This window comes from Mastacembelus armatus, chromosome 5 (assembly GCF_900324485.2).
Source record: "Mastacembelus armatus chromosome 5, fMasArm1.2, whole genome shotgun sequence".
Classification (NCBI taxonomy): Eukaryota; Metazoa; Chordata; class Actinopteri; order Synbranchiformes; family Mastacembelidae; genus Mastacembelus; species Mastacembelus armatus.
Window position 1 is genome coordinate 12896529 of NC_046637.1, and position 24225 is coordinate 12920753.

A 24225-nucleotide genomic window follows, 5' to 3' on the forward strand; every position below is an offset into this window, starting at 1 on the left:
TAAAACTGTCCAGCTTTTATATTGGTGGTCCTGTAGTTTGGCTTGAGTTCGAGTTTTACTTATTGTGCTATGGTCTTTTTAAACATAAAGTTGTTACTCGTGTTGTCGTGTGTATTTGCTTAACAAACGGGTATTTACAACTTTTACAGGTGTTTGAGCAGGGTCAAAGATCTAAGATCAAATTTTGGATCGTAATCCTGTATGGGGGCTAGATAGATAGATAGATAGATAGATAGATAGATAGATAGATAGACAGACAGACAGACAGAGTCAGACAGAGAGACAGACAGACAAACATATTTGAATCTTTTTATTTACAGATTATGTTTAAAATAGAAATAGTACTAGAATTGCACAGCAGAATTTGTTATGATTGTGGAAATGAATTGTTATGTTGTATCATGACTAAAACGTATACATAGCACTTGGTTTGTTCTGTCTGGAAAACAAAAACAGTTATAAAGAAATGCAAAACAAGTAGAAACTGACACAAACTGGTTCAAAGCAGATACAAAACAACCATATGGAGATACAAAATGATCACGCTGTTCACATAGTAGAGGACGGGGCCTTTTACTGCACAGGGGGTAGATGTTGTCCATGTTGTATCATATTTTGATACGTTATCAAAACAAAATAAACAAATTTTATTTTTTAAAATCCCGACCCCCGACTGATCCATTCATTCTGACTACAGGAAAGGAGTGTTTTTCTACGGCCAGCCGTCGATTTTTGATGACGTCGATTGTAGGCGGCCAGGTCTGGCTATTGTGTTTATCTTGAACTCTGCACGTCTCTTTTGTGAATGGATACAGCGGCGTCATTAAATATTCCTACCAAACATTTGGACATGGACTGGAAAACCTCTTAAATAGTAGTCAGCTTTGCACGCATGCAAAAATGAACAAAGGCTGGCTGGAACTGGAGAGTGATCCAGGTGAGACATTTCGATAGATAATACAGCTAACTACCGTTAGCTTCCATATAAAGACAGGTGGGCAGGTTAGCTCCTTCAGCAGCTTTGCTTATTAACTCAGGCAGCAACGTTAATGAAATACAAGACAAAACGTGGTTAAGAACAGTTTTATTGTGCGCTGTGCACGCTGGTTGAGGAAGTAACCACGTGCGTGGAGGAGCAGTAACAATGGCTTTAATACACTTGATTTACATTTATTGTGCATCATGTTAGTTATTGAACTCTTAATAAAATTCTATATGTTTTCAGGGCTTTTTACTCTGCTGGTGGAGGATTTTGGTAAGTTTCTCACATTGTGTGAAAACGCTGATTATTTAAAGTTCTGGAACTAATGAAACCAATTTGGCTTTGCCTGTGTATATCGGTTATTGTAGGTGTGAAAGGTGTCCAGGTCGAGGAAATTTATGACCTTCAAAGCAAGTGTCAAAGGTATGTAAGGTGGAACTAATTAGGTCTAGGTCAGTGTCTTTGAAGAGCAATAATTACATGTAAATCAAGAATGTCAGTGTTAACTTTAAAGCCATGATTGGATAGTGACCATTTTCTATTTCTTGCAACTTGTTGGATTTGTAATAACTACATGTAAAAATCATTTAGCGCATTTTATTTTATTTTTTTTAGCCCTGTATATGGCTTCATCTTTCTGTTCAAGTGGATTGAGGAACGTCGATCCAGGAGGAAAGTTAACACCTTGGTGGATGAGACTTCTGTCATTGATGAGGAAATTGTGAATGATATGTTCTTTGCTCATCAGGTAAGTGTTTTTGTGATCATACGTGTTGGAAACTACTGTAGTGATATTTTGTCCTTTGATTTGTGATTGTGGAGCTGTACTGTGATATATTTTAGTGTGATCTATAATGTCTGAGAAAGAAAGTAATTTATAGTAATAGTCTAAACCTGCTTTAAACTATCCAAAAGGTTGTTAGAATTGTTTCCCGGTTGTGTAATTATTCAAATGGTAACAATTATGCCAAATGGCACTAATATTTGACGAGGCCTCATAGTCACTTGTATAAATTACTTGTTTATTTTCATAATTAAGGGCAAGGATTCATTTTATTGATTGTACAAAATTGTTGATCCCCAGCAAATAATGGTACTTATTAAGGTCTAAACAGTAGTGTAGAAAGAAACATAGTTATTAAAGTGCTAATAGTAATTTCAACTTGTTTTTTTGCTGTAATTTTTGCATCTAGCTGATACCAAACTCATGTGCCACCCACGCATTGTTGAGTGTGCTTCTGAACTGCAGTGGTGTTGAGCTCGGCACCACTCTCAGTCGCATGAAGGCTTTCACAAAAGGCTTTAGTCCAGAGGTAAGATGTTTCTTGTAATTGCTGTTTGTGTTCTCTTCATTCATAGTTTTTATATGTATGTGTGTGTATAGTGACATTTTATGTTGTTTTTTTTTTTGTAATATATTCAGAAGTTATAGTTGAGAGTGCCACTTTAGGCACTCTAAGGATGGTTGTAGGTTAGGTAATCAGAATCAAATTTTCATAAGTGAAAAAAACTGACTGGTAGGCTACAAAATTTATCCCAGAGGTTAAAAAGTGAGTTTATGGTATAACTTCTAGAATTTTTCTCGTTTTGTATCAATAGCCACCTTCTGGGTCTCAGGTGTTCACTTATATGCAGTCTTTCCTCTTCCTTTTTACTTTCTCTATCGCTCACTGTCATGTTTAATTTTCAATTTCTATGTATTTTTCAGAGTAAGGGTTATGCAATAGGAAATGCCCCGGAGCTTGCCAGAGCACATAACAGCCATGCCAGGTAGGTTATAGTCAGTGGTTCGTTTTTAAATTTTCAGGTGTCCCTCATTATGTGAAAAAAATCTTCAGTGATTGCTCTTCCATACTATGGAAGATGCCAGGTTTTGTGCTTTCATCAGTTTCTCAAGCTCCCTTTCCGTGTTTCTATGGAGACCGGAGCCCAGGCACCTGCCAGAGAAACAGAACGGCATAAGTGCAGTGAGGACCATGGAAGCCTTCCACTTTGTTAGCTACGTGCCCATTAAAGACCGCCTTTTTGAGCTTGATGGACTCAAAGCTTACCCCATTGACCATGGTAAGATTTTTGTCGCAATGCAGCAAAACTGAAAGTCTAAGTATATCCATATGGTATTTTGATTTAAAATTTTATTTCATAATCCTTATTTGGATTACTTGATTTATTTTTTTTGTAATTAATTGTATTCAATTCAGTTAAATTTTATTCGTATAGCACCAAATCACAATACAAATCATCTCAAGGCACTTTGCAAAAAAACAAAAACCAAACCCCAACAAATCCCTTATGAGCAAGCACTTGGCGACAGTGGAGAGGTCTTTAAGGTATGAAGGAGCTTGATCATGAAGGGATTTGTATGTGAGGAGAAGGATTTTAAATTCTGTTCTGGATTTTACAGGGAGCCAATGAAGAGAAGCTAATATAGGAGAAATATGATCTTTCTTGCTAGTTCCTGTCAGGACTCTGGCTGTGGCATTCTGGATTAACTGGAGCCTTTTTATGGAGATATTGGGACATCCAGATAGTAATGAGTTACAGTAATCTAGCCTTGAGGTAACGAATGCATGGACTAGTTTTTCTGCATCATTTTGAGACAGGATGTTCCTAATTTTGGCAATGTTGCGCAGGTGAAAGAATGCAGTTCTAGAGATTTGTTGTATGTGTGAGTTAAAGGACATGTCCTGGTCAAAAATAACTCCAAGGTTTTTCACAGTAGTGCTGGAGGCCAGGGCTATGCCATCTAAAGTAGCTATAATTTTAGAAAAGTTATTTCTGATTTCTTATACAGCTGAGTGTCATCTTCATAGCGGTGGTAATTAACAGAGTGCTTCCTAATGACATTGCCTAAAGGAAGTGTGTACAAGGTGAACAGAATCGGTTTTAGCACAGAACCTTGTGGAACTCCATAACTAACTTTTGTGCGCGTTGAAGGTTCATCATGGACATGAACAAACTGGAATCTGTCCAATAAATAGGATTGGAAGCATTTTAATGCTGTTTCTGAAACCAGTCACATGCTCCAGTCTCTGTAATAATATGCTGTGGTCAATAGTGTCAAATGCAGCACTAAAGTCTAGGAGGACAAGTATAGAGAGCTATTTTATATGATAATAGACTGTTTTTCCAGGCTAGATAAAATTCCTCTAAATTTGTGGAACGCCACTTCCTTTCCAGCCTTTGTGATGCCTGCTTTAAGGTACGAATATGTAAATTATACCATGGGGCTAATCTTCTGATTCACTAACTTCTTTTTCAGAAGAAGGTGTAAATAAAGATGGAATAATTTTCTTAAATTTATTAACAGCGTTGTCAGATAAACATCTACTGTAGTGGAATTTTCTTCCGAATGATCTGTTATCTTAAATTCAAAAGTTATTAAAGAATGATCTGACAAAATAGGATTTTGGGGGAAAACTATTAAATGTTCAATTTCGATGCCATATATCAGAACAAGGTCAAGGGTGTGATTGAAACAGTGGGTGGCTTTGTTAACATTTTGAGTGAAACCAATTGAATCTAATATAGAATTAAATGCAGTGCTGATCCTATTATTTTCAACATCTACATGAATGTTAAAATCTCCCACTATAATGACTTTATCTGAACTAAGGACTAAATCAGATAGGAAGTCTGGAAACGCAGTTAAAAACTCTGAGTAAGGGACAGGTGGATAGTGTTTTCCAGTTTGGATGTGAGAGATTAAGAGTGAGGCTCTCAAATGAGTTACAACTGTTCTGAGGATGAAAGTTTAATAAGTTTGAGTGGAAGATTGCAGCTACTCCTCCACCTCGACCTGTGCTTCAAGGAACATGACAATTTTTATCATCCTTCGGCAGCCAGGTTTCAGTAAGACAGAGAAAGTCAATTTGGTGGTCAGTTATCAAATCATTTACTAACAGAGATTTAGACGAAAGAGACCTAATACTTAATAATCCACATTTGACTGTTCTGTTTTTCTGTTCAATAAGAGGAGTGGTCTTAATTTTTATTAGGTTTTTATGAATAACTCCGCTTGTGTTAAGTTCTCATTTATTTGATTTATATGTTCGAGGGGCAGACACAATCTCTACGTGGTTTGGGGGGGTGATGGCTCTAAGGAAACTGCAGAGAGGCGTTTTAGACTAAGTCTCTGCATCCCGGTCCCCACTCTGGATTATCAAACTTTAGGTTGGCTAATAAACTCGGCCAGATTTCGACAGATGAGAGTCGCGCCATCCAAAGTGGAATGGATGCCGTCCCTCGCTACCAGACCAGGTTTTCCCCAGAAAGTGGCCCAATTGTCTATGAAGCCTACATCGTTTGCTCTTATCGGTTAGCTCTAATCTTATGATTTTGAGAACCGTTTTGAGTTAGAAATATTTCATGCCTCCTAACTGCTACAAGCACATCCTGAAAATTACTGCAAGTTAGGACTGCAATCTCAAGTAAAAAGGGCACCAAGCCTTTTGTTCCACTGCATTTCTTTAAAAACCAAACAAACAGAGAATTGTTATTTTGTTGCATCTGAAGAGTTTTATTTCGATTAAAAGCTTGTTTTGACTCTTCTTTGCTTTAATTTGTTATGTACAAATTTCTACATAAAGTATAATTTTACACTATATTTTAGGGCCTTGGGGAGAAGAGGAGGAGTGGACTGACAAAGCCCGCCGAGTTATCATGGAGAGGATTGGATTGGCCACTGCTGGGTGAGTCCTGAACCAGTTAGCTCATGTAGATGTGGTTTGCCTAATAGACACAGCTTCAAGGTTTCATTCTCATGCCGCTGCTCTGCTCTTTTTCAGTGAGCCGTATCATGACATCCGCTTTAACCTGATGGCGGTAGTGCCTGACCGCAGAATGAAGTATGAGTCCAAACTGGAAATTCTGAAAAGGAATAGACAGACTGTTCTGGAGGGTCTACAGAAGGTCAGGAAATGCTTGATGTTTCCTCACAGGCAGATCATAATGCTACAATTCTTTAGTGATAGAGTAGTTGGTCTAGTTATCTGTGGCTGCTGCTGAGCAAAACTTAAAAGGGAATGGTGACACTTGGAAGCATAGTGTGGTTTACTAGGTAAAATTATGTGGGCATTACACAAGACCATGTCATAGTTGTCACTTCTTGTAAATCTTACAATAATAATAACAACAGTGAGGGTATATTTATTTTCTATGTTTTATGTCCATGTAGAAAGTTGTAAGGAAAATGATATGTGACGACAATTTAGCCAATCATGTTACCCCGGTCCCAGGCCTGGGACCAAAATTGTATTTCCAGATTTATTAAAAAAGATCGTCGAACAAATTCCAACAATAAAGTCCAACAAACTATATATCATATGAAAGCAGAATGTCTCACGATTCAAATGGTGTAAATTATTGGTATGAAACCATTATAAATTAATGGTATGAATTATCACAGCTACTACAGTTTCTTAACGTTTAACAAGATATTGGAAAAACGCTAGTTCTTACCTTTTCTGTCATGTTACTTCATACATGTACTGAAACATCAAGTATTGCATATCCTTTTTTTTCATTAGAATCCAGGAACATAGTGCATCCATGTTTTAGTCCAAGAGACTTATCATCCCTGAGTAAATCCATAAAACCATCGTCCTCCTCATGAAAAGTTTTAATCCGGTTCATTTTACGGGTTGATTTCGTTGTTTATTCAATAAAGATTGACACAGCAAGCTTCTGTGAATCACCTCAATCAATCTTGTTTGTTACGTTTTACGGCACAAGTAAGCATGAAACCAATAGGAATCACCACTGAGAGCAAATCCCAGTCAGACGGAGAGGACAACTTCTAATGAAGGTAGAATCAGCCAGTCGCATTGTTTGTCAATGATGACTGATGTCATCATTAACATTATAGCCAATGAAAAGCCCTTTCCAGCAATGTATTACACTGTATGGCCGACGAGGGGGAAGGAGGATTTAAATGGCTTCCACCGCTACAGTAGGTTACCTTGACAACGCTGGACACGCAGCGGGTGAAGCTGCGGGGCGAGGGGAGTCATATTTCATATTTTACAGCATGAAATAATAAACTGGAAAGCTTTTCCTTTAAACGACACGAAGGTCTTCAATATAACCCTTAAAATGTAAAGACAACAGCTAGTTTAATTTAGGTCTGTATTGTTCAGCTGTGTCCAGAAAAAGGGGCGGTTAACCGGTGAATAGGTTTTAGGTGGATACTTTTTGTATGTTGTTTGACAAAATATTGCACTATGACTTCAGATGATTCGGCTAACACAGCCAGAGCTTGTCCATGACAAAAAGCAGCAGGATTCTGCCTCTCCTGATGATAGCACTGCAGTGATCAAGAAAGAGACAGACACAGAGCCATCCCAGGGGGTTGATCAGGCTTCTTTGGGTACTTGTTTTGATTTTATTCCGATGTCTTTCTCTGTATTTTATCCTGTGAATTGTATAGGGGATTATCATAAACAAACTGATACATGTAAACACCCTTATTTTAGATTCAGTGGATGAGTCAGGAAGTCACTCAAAGGAAGCCCCTAACTCTTCAGCAAACACTAAGGTTATAGGCAAACCACCAGTCCCCACTGGTGGAGTTCCCCAGCAAGTCGCCAGTCCCAACCCTATTGTTCAACGCCTCCCCGCCTTCTTGGACAATCACAACTATGCCAAGTCTCCAATGCAGGTAAAAAGGGAGGTGGGGAACATGGATCCTTCAAGAGCTTTATTAGGTGCCTCACTTGTAATAATTAAGATTAGCTCAGTTCTTATTTTCATTGTCGATTAATCTATTATAATGTAGTGACAATCAGCTATTTTTTTTAGGATTTCTGTTCAGGTTTTAGAAATATGTTTTTATATCTATATACATAATACTACAGAATAAACACCAGTGTGTGTATGTATGTGTTATAGATAGAGAAGATATTTCCATGAAAATGCATTTCTAGAACTCAATCTGGTGCTAGATTGAGATTAATATGGAACAAATTACGATTCTGCTCTTTATGCAACTAGGACAAATGTGGAGTACTTTCATCAGACCAGAGACCTGGACTGCTACTTTGAAAACCCTATTCTATTCAAAAATATCAAACTCTGTGCTGTAAATGATACAAGTTATATTTTTCTCAGTCCTTACTGTTTTAGCAGCTAAAACTTGGCATTGGTGGGCATAAAATCATCTTGGTGGCTGCACAAAAGTTTTCTGTGGAGGTTAATCAAAGATTTTTTTTGACTTACAGGAGGAGGAGGACCTTGCCGCTGGAGTTGGTCGCTCCCGGATACCAGGTCCTCCTCAACCCTCATACTCTGATGATGAAGATGACTATGAGGATGATGAGGAGGAAATAACTGGATCTGCAAGCACCTCCAACAGGTGAGCAGCATAATGTGTGTTTGAGGCTTGTTTTGTTTCATATTCTCTGTTGTGATTTGAATGGAACTGAAGCTCTTTGAATTAGCATTTCTAAAATTTTCCATTTTTTTAAGATTTAGACGGAGGCCAAGTCTGCGTTCACGACCAGGACGGGTTGGGACTGGAATGGAGAGCCAGATAGCCCTCAGTGTCTTGGCCGAGAAACTGAAGAAGGAGGCCCAGAGGAAAGATGCCCTAAATACACCTCTTTCTGTACGCACAGAAGGCCGCACTGGTGGCATTTGTATCACATCTGCTTCACAGCCTTCCCCCACACCCAGCAACGAGAGCACTGACACAGCCTCTGAGATTGGCAGCGCCTTCAACTCCCCGCTCCGCTCACCCGCACGCTCCCAGGCTGCCACCCGCCCGTCCAGTCCGGTTGCATCCCATCTGTCGCGTGTGCTGTTTGGAGAAGATGAGATGCTGAGGCTAGACTCCCGACATAACCGTGCTGTAAGAGAGCTGGGTCCCTCTGTAAGTGTAGCCTTGTTACACCTACAGGAGGATGGAGTCATCTATGCTCTCCCTCCAGCCGGTGAGTACACAGCATCATAACTGTCATTTAAAAGCTTCTGCTGAAGTAAGTGCTTTAGGGTATCACTTGATATTTAAAGTGCAGTAAGAGCATATTAGTCATTTTAGTCAATAGATGTAAATAGCTTTGGTTGACCATAATGAGAATAACATAAGCTACCTTTAATGCATTATTTATGTCAGACAAGTTTTTGTAGACTGTTACTTTTATTTATTGCTTGTACAGTAGATTTGGCTGCTGATGGCACAAAGCAGTCTTGTACCCCTGAGAAGATAAAAGAGAATGTGCAAGCAGCCAACATAGCAGAAGAGAAGGAAGGAGTGAATGAGGGAGATGAGGGGCCATCTGTGGCGGTGAAAGAAGAGGAGAGCAAAGATGGAGTAGAGGTGAAATCCAGCAATGAAAAGCCTAATGTCATGGAAACTGCTGCAGACAGTAAGCCCCCTGGGGATAAATACTCACCCAAAGTAAGTCCAGAAAACTGTTTTATAATGTACTGTCATATGTACTTTGGGATGCTCAACAGTGTGCTATGATTTGTATCACAGCACTCTCGCAGTTTTAGCTTGGGCTACCAATTAGGGAGCTGTTTCTGAAGTTTTATAGTCGAAATATACAGTAAAGAAACACACAGAGTACTTGATTTTATTCTCTCTCCTGCAGGAGCTGCTTGCCCTGCTTAAGTGTGTAGAGGCTGACATTGCCAGTTATGAGGTGCATTTAAAGGAGGAGGTGGAAAAGAGAAAGAAATACAAAGTGGGTTTTGTTTACCTGGAACCAATCCAATATATGTGATGTTTTTTATTGGCTTTTAATGAGAATCTTTTATTTGTGCAGATTGATGATCAGAGAAGGACCCATAACTATGATGAATTCATCTGTACCTTTATATCAATGCTGGCTCAAGAAGGTAATCTGATCACTACTTGTACTGTTTTTATTATCTTGCCTTCCTTACCCACCTTTGGAACTAGATTTCATCTTATTTTGAAGATTAGTTTGGATTCTGGGTTCTTTCATTTGGACCCCATTGTTTTACACCCTTCACTTTATGCAGCTGAGCTACAGTCTCACTTGAGAGGCCTAGCAGAGAGATTGGAATAAGAGAAGAGACATAGTATTATTAAAGTATTAATTAATTAATTAATTAAAGTATTTAATACCTTACTACTCCCTGTAGGAATTACACACAGATAATAAATCAAGATTTGGGGTATTTTCAATTAAATTACCCACCCAATCAGAGATATAGGCAAACCTAATTGTTCTTCTCCTCCAACTTGACCAAACACACATAAAAACACAACATGTATGAAAATACTACATGCACTCACAGTACACAACCTTCGTAAAAAAGATTAAGGAAGCAAAGACACCTAGCAAATATGTATTTACATACTAAAAATCCATTTTTTGCTGGTACTTTGGTAATCTTTTGTAGGAATGCTGGCCAGCCTTGTGGAGCAAAACATTTCTGTGCGTCGTCGGCAGGGAGTAAGTATTGGCCGCTTGCACAAACAGAGAAAGCCTGATCGCAGGAAACGCTCCCGGCCATACAAAGCCAAACGGCAGTAATTACAACCATGCCTCCTTAAATAACGAAGAAAAAGAAGCCACTGCACTCCTGAAACTCTCATAAAGGTGGTTTTGTGTTATATAGTAGCAAGAGCCTCCTCTTCTTCATGAAATCAATCAACCATGTGTTTGGTCAGTTCTTTATCATTTGTGTGTGTGTGTACGTGTACGTACGTACATACTTCAATTTTAGTCTCGCTGTAAATTTTCGTTCTGTGCCCCCTCTATCCAGACTTTGTAAATATGAAAAAAAAACATGTTCCCTCTGATGCACTTAAGATGCTTTTTATTGAAAGATCTCTCCACAGTCTTAGGGTCAGTATAGTTTGAAATACTTGTTAGAATATGAATTTCTGTACAACTTTTCCATATGTTACAAAATATATAGTTTGATAGTATTTCTTCAACTGTTTGCCTCATTCATGTTTTCACAGTGCCAATCAAGTATTGAATGTTTTCACCAAAAGGGCCATCTGTTTTATTCATCCACAGCATTTCAGCTTAAGTGTATTCATTGTAAGTAATTAAACAATAAAAGAAATATTTTAATAGTAATCTTAATAGACAGTTTTAATATCATAAAGATTATGATGTATCTGGGCTCTTTCTTTTTGTCCAAATATCTTTCCAACTGAGGGTCTCTGCCTCTGTATGTATGAGATCCTGAAAATGAAAAACAGCCTCTTGTTATTTTTGTACCTAAAATGCATCTCAGAGTGAGAAAACATCAAGTGCAATGTGTGCAAATGTGTATTTTGTACATATGTATCTGTTAATTGGCTTACCATCGAGTTCAGTTGTTCTTTATGTTTGCCAGTTTATACTACAATAAAGTGAAAACATCTAAAGTAACTTACAGTGTTTTGATTACAGTATTATAGATTTTCTGAGCTTGTTATGGGTTTGTTATCAGTTTCAGCACAACTTTATCATACCAGGTATTGGGGTATTGGGTACTGTATTTTTTTATTTTATTTTTTTTTAATCAGTGTTTACCTTAGGATTTGTTTGTGGTGGCATGCTTGTAAAGCATCTCATAGATGTTATGTTGTTTTACATTTGTATTCGAGTTAAATCTGAGTCATTCATAAGGTAATAATTTATTAAAATAGTTTCTTGTTAGTTGTTTTTTGGTTGACTTGTGTATGAATCAGTGTCACCTCTAGAGAATTTTGTGATTGTCCATATGCCCAAATAATTTATAGCCTCATTATTATTATTAGTACTATTTTTTTAAACTACAGTAAATATGATCAGGATGATAGATTATACTGAATCATGCCCACGGCACAATTTTGATTTTTAGTTTTATATTGCAACATTCTGGTCAGTTGAAAATATATTTGATTTTACTTTGGCATTTGATGCGGTGAAATACCGTTTTAATTATATCTACTGTGTCAGTAAGTTATTTGGGGAGGGGGGGGTTGAAGAGAAAAGACTGTACAGGGAGGTCCCGCTGGGCACCCGTCATGTGCTGCAAGAGCTATTTACGTGGTGACTTGTGATAACCGAGCACCGTGAACGCGCACGTACGAGCCACTCAAGTTCCCACCCATTGCGTCAGCGCGCGTGCTCCGTGCAGGATGCTGAATTGTAGGTGATGATGGCGGAAGGGGAGCAGCGCTGAGTTTCATCTGAGTTTTTACCACAGCTGTACAACCATCTACAACATCGTTTCTCTCCGTCCCCACTTATCCCGAGGCGATGGGGAACGAGGCCAGTATGGAAGGGGAGGGACAGGCGGGACAGGCCGGCCCGGCCGTCCCTGCAGCCGGGGCTCCGACTTCCATTTCAGCACCACCGGACTCTGGACAGCTCATCAAGCCCAGCAATGGAGCGCCAGCCGGAGGAAGCGGGGCTGGTTCCGGGCCGGGGATTAACAGGTAGCCGCGATAACTAGGACGCTTCTCCACCAAACTGTGGAGCGAAATCGGGGAAGCTACACGGCAGCGTGGCGTGTATCGGGCATCTGTACGATGTGGAGCATAGATGTAGGATCCAACGAGTGCGTGGAGATAGACTTGAATGGGTGTTTAAATTATTTATTTCAATAGCCTTGTCAGTGCAATTCCCAACCCCTTTGACACGCATTCCTGCTTTTTGGCAGCACCACCCTATTAGTCAACGTCAGTTCGGGCCGAAGTCACATTTAATATGCAACGCTTTCGGTGCAGAATCAATAATACGTAAAAACAGCTTTCAGACGGCTGAACAGGAATTTCTACGCCCGTTTTCACGGTGTCTGTCCCGAGGTACCAGTAGCTAAGTATCATGAATGAAAGAGCGACATTTCCCCCCCTCACTGAGGCCGTGCCAAGTAAATATGAAGAGTTAGGAACGGATCTCAGAGATATGAATGTCCCCATAGCTTCAGGTGATGAATAAATTAGAAATGTAAATGATGTAAAGTGCACTGGGTCTCACGTTGAAGGGATTAGTCGGTTCCATTACAGGTTGATTTTCTTGAACATGCTTCGACATGAATACCAGTAAATACAGCGTCTTTCTGAGAAACCCCGTTCCTCCTGCTGGGAAGACGTCTGTATCCTGATGACAGCGTTGTGTAGGATGACAGTGCTACCATCAGATATCACCGGCCTCATTGTGAGCGAAGGACCATAAGGCATATGCCAGACCTCTCTCATTTATCAAATCTCAGTTTAGATCAATATGCTGCCAGTGGAAATTGTTTTTCACCACCATTAGCTGCACAGAAAATTATGATAGCTTCTGGAAGAGTGGTGTTAAAAAATACAGATGCATTTACAATGTAATGGTAGAGTTACATGGAAATATAATATAAGTTACTATTTTGGCAGTTATAAATAAAAACCTAACTGTTGACTTGTAGATATAGGGTGATAAAAGATTAGCCATTTCCAAAAACAATTGGTGTGTAATCACATGTAGCAGCCTGTAGGTCTGTGTTTTCTGTGTGCATGTGTGGGAGGGATTACCCTTTCAACAAGAGCTGATATTACCTTAATTACACAGTTCAACAGTCTGAGTGTGCACAGGAAGAGACACAGCTGCATCTTGTACTTGCTACACCTGTTTACAGTCGCTCTGTCCTTGCATTGGTGCTTGCCATGCAAATAGATGTTAAGGGTAAAATTAAAAAAAAATCAAGAAGTGTTGCATTTTAGGATAATAAGTCTTCAGTCACAGGTTTATTGTTTTATTTTGTTATTACCTAAAATAATTGGAAACTATAGTTGTGTTCTGCAAAGAATCTGCCACATAGTTTTGATAATATTTAGTCCTCTCTTTCTTTCTGTTTGAAAACTATTCATCATGTATATTCACTATGGGGCAGGTTTAAGTGTTCATAGCTCTTATGGAGCATCATGATTCGCTCTAGTATCCACCCCAAGGTGTCTCATAAAGTGATGGCAAGAGCGGAGAGACAGAGAGAGACATGCGCAGAGTGAGAGTGTGTATATCATATGACTAATTAAAATGGTTTTCTTAAGCGCATAGGCCCACTTCCAGTCTGAATGCTGCCTTAAAATACTCTTCTGCAAAGCACTCATGAGAGTGTGAGAAATAATGAAATGGTGACTTGGTTGAGACTGTAGATAGGAGAATTTTATCTTAATTAAAATGAATTACAGTATCTTATGAGTTTTTCTATTAATATGAATGGGGGCATAGTATGCTATATATAAACTTATTCTGAATTTCTATATTGCCTTTTTTTTGCTCTATTTAAGACCACATTACGTTTTATTCCTTGCCATCACAGAGTCCATTAAGCTAAAGTAGTGACCCTACCCTATTTTACAAAGCACCAACTGTTTGTCTTCTTTTCTAATTATAAAAGCTTTGACTAAGTGCACAGTCATCCTGACCTGATGACCATAACTGACAGTCCTTCAGAAATTAGCATTAGTAAGAAATACTGGCTTGCCTTAAAAACAAGCTCCAGAATTACAAATTACAATCCCAACAAAGGTTCAGTTCATAAAACCACTGAAACTAATGGATACAGTCATGTTCTAAGACAGTGTACAAACAGTGTGTCCTCATAATTAATTTACCTTCAGCTATGAAAGTACTCTGCACTATGCAGCCTTCACAAACCAAATGGTTATAATAACTCAAACAAATGATGCTCCAGCAGTTTTTAATATATATGACACTATGACAGCTGCAGGCAATATAAAATAAATGGCTATCTGGTAGACACTGGTAGTGTAGCATAGTTGTCCAAACACCTACTTTTAGAAGATATCAGCTACCAAAGCTTGTGGAAGCTTATTTAAAACCCTTTCTGTATGTAAGTTTTTGTCGGTGCTTGTTACATCCATAGACCCCACTGGCAAATAACTTCAGTTATGTGTCCCAGTGACTGGAAATGCTCAGTCATAAAAGAAATTCTTGCTTTGAATATTGGTCTCTTATATGTTTGTGGTTAAAAGAAATAGTACAACATACCATTTTAGACTGCAGATGGTCCATCTCACCAAGCTGAACTGTGCTTACCTTCCATGTGCCATTCTGCGTACATTAGAAGGAGGTAGGCAAGATTGTGCCTCTCATATTATTGTTACATGTCGGTCATAGAGATATGCATCTTATTTTCCAGGAAATAAATATGAGTCAATCTCTAAAAAATCCCAAAGGTCATTTAACATTTTACCACTGCTCTGAAGTTTTTGAAGACTTTTACCCACCTTGTCTGTGACTCTGTCTAAGTTAGCAGAAATTACGTGTCAACTATACTAAAATAAATGATATTAACATTTTTAATTCTGGTCCATGTTGTACAAATTGACCAAAAATATATGTCATGGAATATTATTTTATACAGATGGCTTGAAGTGAGGAGCAGATAAGAGTAAGCGTTCTTAAACAACCTTCAAACTTTTCATGAAAATCAAGTGCTTAATTTTTGGACTTGTATGTACTGGCAATATGGGAGCCACAAACCAGAAACTGGAGCTATAGTGTACCCTTCCACAAATCTAATAACACAATAAAAATCACAATCACAATGAAAAAAAAACATAGCTATAATTCATATTTTATGTGCTGACTGTTGTTCAATGGCCACTTTGATTTAAATGTAGTCTTCACGTGGCAAGCTTTCTCTTGTGACACACCATAGGTGGGAGTTTTAAAGTTTCAGCATTACAGTTCCCAAGTTTTCATTTGACCAGCATGATGGGGAATATTGTATCTCTACAGTAAGCTGTCTCTCAAGCATATCTTGGCTGTTCATCAATATTTTTTTCAGGATTCGCTAAGCCTGTCCAATGCTAAGTGATGGGATATCTGTAAATGATGGAAATAAGAAGTCTGTGGCCATTCACCTCTGTCAGACTAATAATTAGTGGTCATTGCCATAGCCTTGATTTGTGAGAACCTCTGTCCCATTTGTTGCTTGATTTCTGAAAGCTGACATCAACCTCAACATCAAAAACCAAAGGATGCATTTATCATTATTTTTTTCAACAGAAATATTTTGAATGTATTTCAAGTCCCCTTTCTTGAACTTAATCTAGTATAAAGGCTTAAAAAAACACTCAAACCCAGCAAACCACTTGTGTTGCAACCAAGGTGTCCAGCAGCCACAGCATGAAAAAATCAAACTTGTCCTACTGATTTATAATGTTATGGTTATTTTCTGATGGAAAAACATATTATAATACATCATAAAAATGACAGGTCTAGTCCCATGGTAATATGAATTTAATGCCTGCTTAATGCCTTAAACATGCATTTGGCCATAAAAAACAAATTGTGCCTTTGAAAATATGCATATATGATCCATCACTACCTTTCTGCTTTGACCTAAAATATACCTTAAATATTACTAAATGGACAGCACCAGATAGGTTTCACTTCGAAGCCCCAACTATTGAGTTTCACATCCAATGAACAGAGTATAAATCAATGAGAAATATATAGTATGTCCATTATAGGTATACTGATATCGGTATACTGTATCTGGCTAAATGAGGTAGATGTCTTATAGATAACTTCCCTAATGCCAAGGGGCATATTTATTTAATCACATATACTTCTTTTTATAATTCATGTTATGAAAAATTTATTATTTGTATAGTAACTGTTTACTAATTGCTTATATGTAATATTTGTCTTTATTATTCAGTAACCTCTCAGAACTGGTATTGTGAGTTAAAACACTGCTAGAGGATACTACAGAAAAGGAGCCTACCTAGTTGCTGAGATTGTACTCAACAAAGCTTTAGTTGGATTTTGACAGACTGCTCACTATATTCTGATTGAAAATGGATTTCAGCATTGGCTTTAATAAAAAAATATAAAGTGTATCCATCTCTGTTTCTGATAATCACATTTGTCTTTTCAAAACATTATGTCCACTGTTGCTTTGATAGCATACAACTAGCCTGTCTATATACACTATCTTTTAAAAGAATAGTTTGACATACACTTATTTGCATTATTGTTGCATTAGATGAAAAGATCTATGCCTCTCTCGTGTTTTTGAGTAATTATGAGGCTACAGCCAGCACCTGGTTAACTTAGACTACAGTCATTACTGGTAACAGGGAACAGCTGACCATACTAACACCTCTGAAGATAAGTAATTAATTGCAGCTGGGTCTGTTTACCCACTTAAAAAAAACCTATAGTGTAAAAATGACAAATTGCAGTTTTAAATGGCTTGTGCTGACTAGTTTGTGGCCTGGATGCAGTAGCTAGGACTTTAAAGGTGCTAACAGGTAGAATTTTGTGATCTTCACACAATGCCACTTTAGCTGTTTCTAGTTTTTGTGCTAAGCTAAGCTAACCTAACCAGATGCTGGCTGTAATTGTATATATACTCGATAGATGAGGCTGATATCTTTCTTAGACCTTCAACAAGAGAGTAAATGAGCATTTTCCCAAAAAATGTTGAACTGTTACGTTAAGATCGATGTCTTACAGATACTGTGTTAATTACTGTAATCTACATATTGACTTTTCAATAGTAACACTGGGATATTATCACATGTATTATTGAGGCTCTTCCTTTTTTACAATAGGAAGTTTCACAAGAGCTGCCATGACAAAAGATTGGCAGCTTATAAACCCTTCACTATCCACCCTGTGATAAAAGGTAAGAAATTTGTAGTGCTTTAAACACAGTTACATGTTGTTCTCAGTGGGATGTTTGCTTATGGATGAGAATATCTAAAGAAGTCTTTTGAAAAGGTGTCTTTTTGTTTAAACTCTTTTCTAAGTCTCATTAAATCATGCTGAAGACTTTGCATAAATCAGACTCCAACCTCGTGTCTGTGCTTTTCAGTTTGAAAATCACAGAAACTTATTATGTGAAATTACCTTCTATCTTGTGAGGACGCTGGGTAGATTTAGACTTTAGCTGTCTACCCATTGTGTTGATGGTGTGTTTAGCATTATCCTCAATAGTCCAGTTTAGCCTCAAACATAGTGAAAGTGGTGATCAACACAGTGCTAGGATTGTGCCGTATTTGTGATGTAAAAATTCAATGAAGTTTGAAAAGTGCAGGTTTTCTTCTGAAGAACTGACTATAAGTGAGCACAGGGCTCCTGTGGAGATTGGAACAAGGTTAGAGTTGTGCAGCAGCTCAGGTCACTGGCAGAGACTCACAACTGCTAACACACTGTTTTAATTTATCACTTTATTTCCACCATTTCCTCACTGTAGATGCAGAGCTGCTGCTGAGACTGTCTTTGAAGTTGATGGGCATGACAAAAAAGGTCTAAGTTGTTATGACAGTGGAAATCCTCCATTTCTCTTTAACTAGTGTCACTAATGCGAAAATGAGAGAAGAACCAAAAGTTACAATGCTGTTGCCTGATACAGTACTTTTATTCCACTCTAAACACATAACTTAGTCCAGAACAGAACAACTTTTCAGAGTGAAAATAGGCTACAAGGGGCACTTCACAGAAACTGATGGAGGCAATATAAAATATTCAGCATTTAGCTCTCTGTAGGCCAATGTTTTGAGTACTCTGATATCATATCATGCACAACAATAAAATCTTTTAATGGTATGCGTACCCAGAGCATCTCAGAGCTGAAGGGTTCCAAAATAAAGCACTCAAGAAGAAGCAAGAAAATGTTACAAGGTCTACAAGCAGCAGGTTGCTTTAACAATAAATTCATTGATGCCTATATTCATCATTTCTCTAAATTACTCTATCTTTCCCTTAGTCATTGTTACTGATCTACCCGCCATTCATCTCTAATCAACCCCCTCGGTCTTTCCTTTGATCAATCAAAAGTTTGCTTTTTTTGCATAAAAAAAAACTGACCACATAAAAAACTAGAAATATATTGCATAGATGTGCCTTTAAAATTTCACTTAGATTAGGAAATGTAATATGTGATTTCCACCCATGAGCATAGTGAGTTCTTAATGAATTATCCCGACTTATAGATTGGATTGAATCAATGTCAGAAGAATGAATGACATCAATGAAGTGTGTGTTTGTGTGTATGGGATTAAAGAACTGCCATAAACTGCGGTATATTACCAGTACAGGTGTTTGTAAATGTTTACCTCTATAAAAATAAGAAAGAAACAACATGAATTAAGGATTCAAAACTTAACTATGTGATATATGTTATTTTAGATCATTCTAATGTGTTATGCAGGACCTCACTCTAATATCCAACTTCTTCTGCGTTCTCTTTATTCTCTCTGCCAGACCACCTCCGTCAGATCCAGGACCTAAAGCGGGAGTCCAGAGCGGACAAGGGACAGGGGACAGGTTGGCCTCCCATGATACTCATCAGCATGCTGCTCCTCAAGGAGAGCAGGGCCAGGGTCATGTGTCCAGGAAGAGTCTGCAGGTGGATGTGGGTAGCAGCAGGACTGGCAGGTCTCCTTCTGTGTCCCCAGACCGAGGGAGTGTCCCCACCTCCCCTTACTCTGTGCCTCAAATTGCACCCATGCCCAGCAGCAAATTGTGCCCCGTCTGCAAAACCACTGACCTGATGGGGTCTGGGGATGACAAACCGAACTTCAACAACTGCACACAGTGCTGTTCCATGGTGTGCAACCAGTGTGGCTTCAACCCCAACCCTCACCTCACAGAGGTAGGTACTGCCTCAGATTAACGAAGATTGATGTACATATTTTATTATATGGTTTTTACCTCTAGTAACAGTAGTTTATTGAATTACCATCCTGCTACATGAACATAGTATGAATTATATGCATGCAAAAACATCTAGAACACTTTTTTTTAAAAAGCTGTTGTGTAATCACAGTCAGAATGAATTCATGCATAGGTTTTTACAGCCTGCTCAAAGGCTAGGTTGTGCAATTTTAACTAACCAGGCACATAATTTTCTAAATGAAACAATAAAATCGAAATATTCTATTTGCTCATAGACAACTAAGGTATCCTTCAAAGCTTATGTGATTTTGATCAGGTTAAAAAATTCTGCTTTAAAGTCATCTTTATGTCTTTAGGTGTTGTTTAGAATAGCCTGTGTGGCTCTACATACAAACCACTTATGAGTCATGTATGTATTTTAAGTCTCTGGTACATCATACAGATTGCTGTTGATTCTGACAGCCCTTCATGTTTTAAGATATCAATTTGCTTAATTCTAAATTGTATAACAGCTTTACCTATTTACATCATAACATTTGTAGAGGGTGAGAGAGATGGTATTGAGAAAAATTGATGTGGGTGGATACTGTACATATCCAGTGTCTTGACGTATATTAACAGGAACACAGACTCGTACAGCAAGTGTACATTTTAAATTGTTCGTCAAAGTGGGTGAATCAGACCCCACATTGCGATTTAATTTGTTCTGTGTTAATTGTTTCTCATTGACATTTGTGAGTAATAGTGGTGATGACTATTGTTATCAAGTTGGCTGTGATTGACTCATAGGCTGAATTGCACCAAATGAATGGGAGGCAGGATGTGAATTAGTTACATGCTGGTTGAGAGCTGCAAACTTCTAGTCCTAGCCATTGTTCGTCTAGATTGATGAAGTGTTCAGTGATATGGTGGACTCCTGATCTTTGATCCCCACAGGCCTGGTTATCACGCAATTCTGTGCTGAAACACATGTCAACATACTGATTACTTCCTATTAGCTATAATCAATCACAGGTCTTTATTTTGAGTCCTATGGTTTTTTTTTTTTTATAGCTAATGTCACGTAAAAATACGTAAGAATTTAACAAAGTTATATCTATACCTCCTGACGGGAACTAGTGAGCATCCTAATCATGCCCAGAACCTCTCCCAAACAAAACGTTTTATTGCGCTACTTAACAGAGCACAGCACTTTTCCTCATCATTCACAATTATTCATATGCATCTAAACACTCATTGCCCTTAACAGGTAGCTGAGAAAGCCTATTGCCTGCATCCTAAAATAAATCACTTGCCTAATTTAAATTAGGCTATGCTTCACTGTTACTCTGAGTCAAGTGTGGCTGTGTCATCTGTCACAAAGTTTCATATCAGCTCCAATGAGTCATGTTCCAAATTACAACCAAGATGCAATGTCAGTTAAACTAGCCTACAGCCTATCAGAGTAACTCTAGCCTGAATAAATACTAGGATATAAGGAGAAAAGGTTTAGTTTGCTGTAGATGTGTCTATGTAAAAGTACATATGTGCATGATTGCATATTTGTCTGTAGAAAGGAAGAAAAGAGACTGTAAATGTTAGAAAGTGTAAACTGCAGTAGATAGAAGAAATGCATGGACCCAAGTGGAGACAGACAGTAAAGAATAGATCATGGCAGGGAGTGAAGGCAAGCGTGGCAGTAAAGAGAACTGTGGAGGTGGATGTTATGGGTATTTTTCAGCTCAGCCTTGGTGAGCTTGTCAGATACTGACAGGGAGAGAGACATGGAGGAAAAACGCACCAGCCTCTGGAGACCTGAAGATTTACCCCTCTAACCTACTTAGCATGGATTGGGCTTTTGCACCAGTGCAGCATATCTTGCACAGCCTTATCAGTCATCAGTGAAAGTGATGATGGCCACAGTGACGTAGATCAAGGTGATGATAATACTGAAGATGACAATAACTGGAATTACAATTACACTGATGCCGAAGACAGAAAATGTTAACCAAGGCAAGGAAGTTGAAGGGACAGGTTCCTTCTGTCACATCAGAGACATTTTGACTATTTCTGTAATGACATGGTCCTTTATGGGATAATAATCCTTGTTTTTATTTGTATGTGGCTCATCTATTGGAGATCCAGGATTAGCCTCTTGATGACAACACAAGTTGGATTCTGTCCTGCTTTGTAAGATATGTATCTCTAGTTTACAGACAGTTTACAGACACTGACTGTCCTGTCCCAGATTATAGAGATGTTATGAGCAAAATCTGTCACTGAGGAGGATTTCCCCACAAATTACAGAAAGATTTCAGTGCTGATTATAGTGGTGATAACCACGGGAGATTCCATATTTGGATATTCTAAATTATGCTTAGTCATCACAAAATCCCAAATGATATCTGAAGCTCAGAATCAAAAGTATAAATTACAGCAAGATGTGCCTTATCAGTCAACTTTCTCATAAAGACAAAGTGATAATTGGAGACGTCAGAGATGTGTTAACACAGATTTTGATAGGAATGCAATTTACAGAAATATAAATAGTGAGAAACAAATGGGTGATTTATGCCACAATGTGTTACAGAACTGTCAGGTGAGCTGAGAAGACACGGTTTATTTAAATATGCAGGCTGAGAATGGAGAAGTTCAAACAATCATATGTCATTTTATATGTACGTTTGTGCATGTGATCATTTTATATGTACGTTTGTGCATGTGATCATATTACTGTTTGACGTCGATAACACCAAGATAAAACATAGCTTTGTGCCTGAAAAGTTATGAAGAAGGCATAAGATTAAAAGGAAAAGGCAAATGCAAGACAGAGATGCAGAAATGAGCTAGTCAAAGACACACTCAGAATAAAACAACAGAGAACAAGGGCTTAGAAATATTGTGAAAGTACTGTAGCACAGAAACCCCTCCACCAGTTTTCTCCCACCATAATAGAGGGGGAACATCTGCTTTATAATTGGTCCAAATTCTATTTATAGCTCCTACCCTCCTTCTGTCTGCAGTGATAGCTTGGTCCTGAGAAGCCACAACTGAAAGAAAGAAAGTGCAGTGTGGTAGCAAGAGGAGACAGAACAGGACAAGAAAAGAATCATAAATTAATCATAATAGTCAGACTGTTCACACTAACACTATGTAACACTAAAGTATTTCAACTGAGTGGTGCAATATAAAAACACAAACTATAGAAACAAAATAAAAAATTAGGGCACTTTTGAAAACAGATATTTATGTATGATATTTAATATTTATGCAGTTTGGTGTGCTTCTCCATGATGAAGGGATGAGCATTGTCAAAACTCTCAAGAAATGTGTTTGAAAATTTGTTTGAGCAGGTCATGAAATGATGACTTTTTAATACTTTTGTTTGAAGAATGCCTTGGAACTGTTTCTCTTTCAGTCCCACCAGCTAAGGAACAGTTTTAACTATTGCTCCCACACAAAATACTCAGCAGTCTATATAGCTCCCTCTCCCTGTTCAAAATATATTAGGTAGGTGGCCACATGGTGACAGTTACACCGGATAGATTTTGCAAGAAACCCAAAAAACGGGTTTCTGAGTCAACATTAGACAAATCAGTTTTTATCACTATAGATGGATACTTTTATAAATGTTTTGATGTATTTTGAAATGAAAACCTGCACAGGGTTACTTGTAACAGCGATGCCACCGAAATTATTACCTGCCTGTACAGTTCCACTCAGCTCTACAAAACATTTTAATCTCTTGTATGTATGTAAAATTTAATATTCATATTTCATATCATATTTCTGGAAAACGGTGAGGAAAAATAAACAAATATATTTTGCAGAGAAGTTTAATCGCCTTTTTATGAGACCAACTGCTAGTCATTAAAGGTGTTTCAGAAAGAAATGAGCTGTTTAATTATTTGTGAGGACAAAGTAAGCCATAGTTTCACTCTTGGTTTCCCATCAATAGGAAGAAATTAGTTGGCCTGCCTGTGTGACATTTGGTGAGTTAGCAAGTGAGGCTGTGCCACTTCAAAATGATAGCTGTTTTTCATGTGGCACAATAGATACAGCATGTACACAGTGAAATATTTACACCTGTCTATATTATATTTAATCATTTAAACTGAAGCATGTACCTACTGTCAATATCTGAGCAGTCTGACTGACAAAAAATGTTTTGGAAATCAAATGTATAGGTTATGTAAATCTCTGTAGAAGATGTTGTGTTTGGGTGATCGTTAGAACGCTCACCAGGCTGTATTCACACACTGGGACTTTAAGTGGACAAACAGTATGAACTGGGTCAGGAATCCAACTGAGACACTGCATGCTGAATTTTGCATATACCAAAATATTTTGCAAGCGAGAACAGCCAAAAACTAAATCTGGGACACTGGTTTAATTATTACCACATAACTCTCTGCAGTTAAAGTCCAAGCATACCCTAGTCATTCAGGCAGTGGTCTGTAGGAAAGAGTAATAGGATTCATCACATTTTGTCAACCTGTGTCAAAACTTAGATGCACATGAGTGTCTTTAGTCTATTTTCACAACCAAACTTCTGTAAAATAATAAGATACATTAAAAACTCATTTTCTACAAAATGTTTATTTGACAGCTATTTTATATGCAATTCATAAGTTCACAAAACTGTATACGGCACAGATTATTTGTGAATCAGCA

The 24225-nt window shown here is 38.0% G+C and overlaps 2 protein-coding genes across 4 annotated transcripts in view; both read left to right on the top strand.

Annotated features, from left to right (window-relative positions):
• The first annotated feature begins 745 nt into the window (after positions 1–745).
• Positions 746–11337, top strand: bap1 (BRCA1 associated deubiquitinase 1). 3 transcript variants are annotated; one of them, XR_003295675.1, is made up of 18 exons: positions 746–937; positions 1226–1255; positions 1351–1405; positions 1598–1730; positions 2176–2295; positions 2691–2752; positions 2904–3046; positions 5595–5673; positions 5770–5893; positions 7214–7349; positions 7456–7640; positions 8200–8333; positions 8447–8910; positions 9136–9377; positions 9574–9666; positions 9748–9820; positions 10352–10800; positions 10920–11337. XR_003295675.1 is itself a non-coding variant. In XM_026306731.1 (17 exons), the coding sequence occupies exons 1-17, from the start codon at positions 901–903 to the stop codon at positions 10483–10485; spliced, it is 2244 nt and encodes a 747-aa protein (XP_026162516.1). In that variant the 5' UTR covers positions 746–900; the 3' UTR covers positions 10486–11337. The 3 variants fall into 3 exon arrangements, 2 of the variants coding, with proteins under 2 accessions (XP_026162516.1, XP_026162517.1); XM_026306731.1 differs by having other exon boundaries at positions 10352–11337; XM_026306732.1 differs by having other exon boundaries at positions 9139–9377; positions 10352–11337.
• Positions 11338–12192: 855 nt separating this feature from the next.
• Positions 12193–24225, top strand: part of bsnb (bassoon (presynaptic cytomatrix protein) b) — a 64169-nt gene continuing 52136 nt past the window's right edge. The window contains exons 1-2 of the mRNA XM_026306722.1: positions 12193–12371; positions 19159–19549. Of these exons, the coding sequence (XP_026162507.1) occupies positions 12193–12371; positions 19159–19549 (570 nt within the window). The remainder of the gene's footprint in view (positions 12372–19158; positions 19550–24225) is intronic.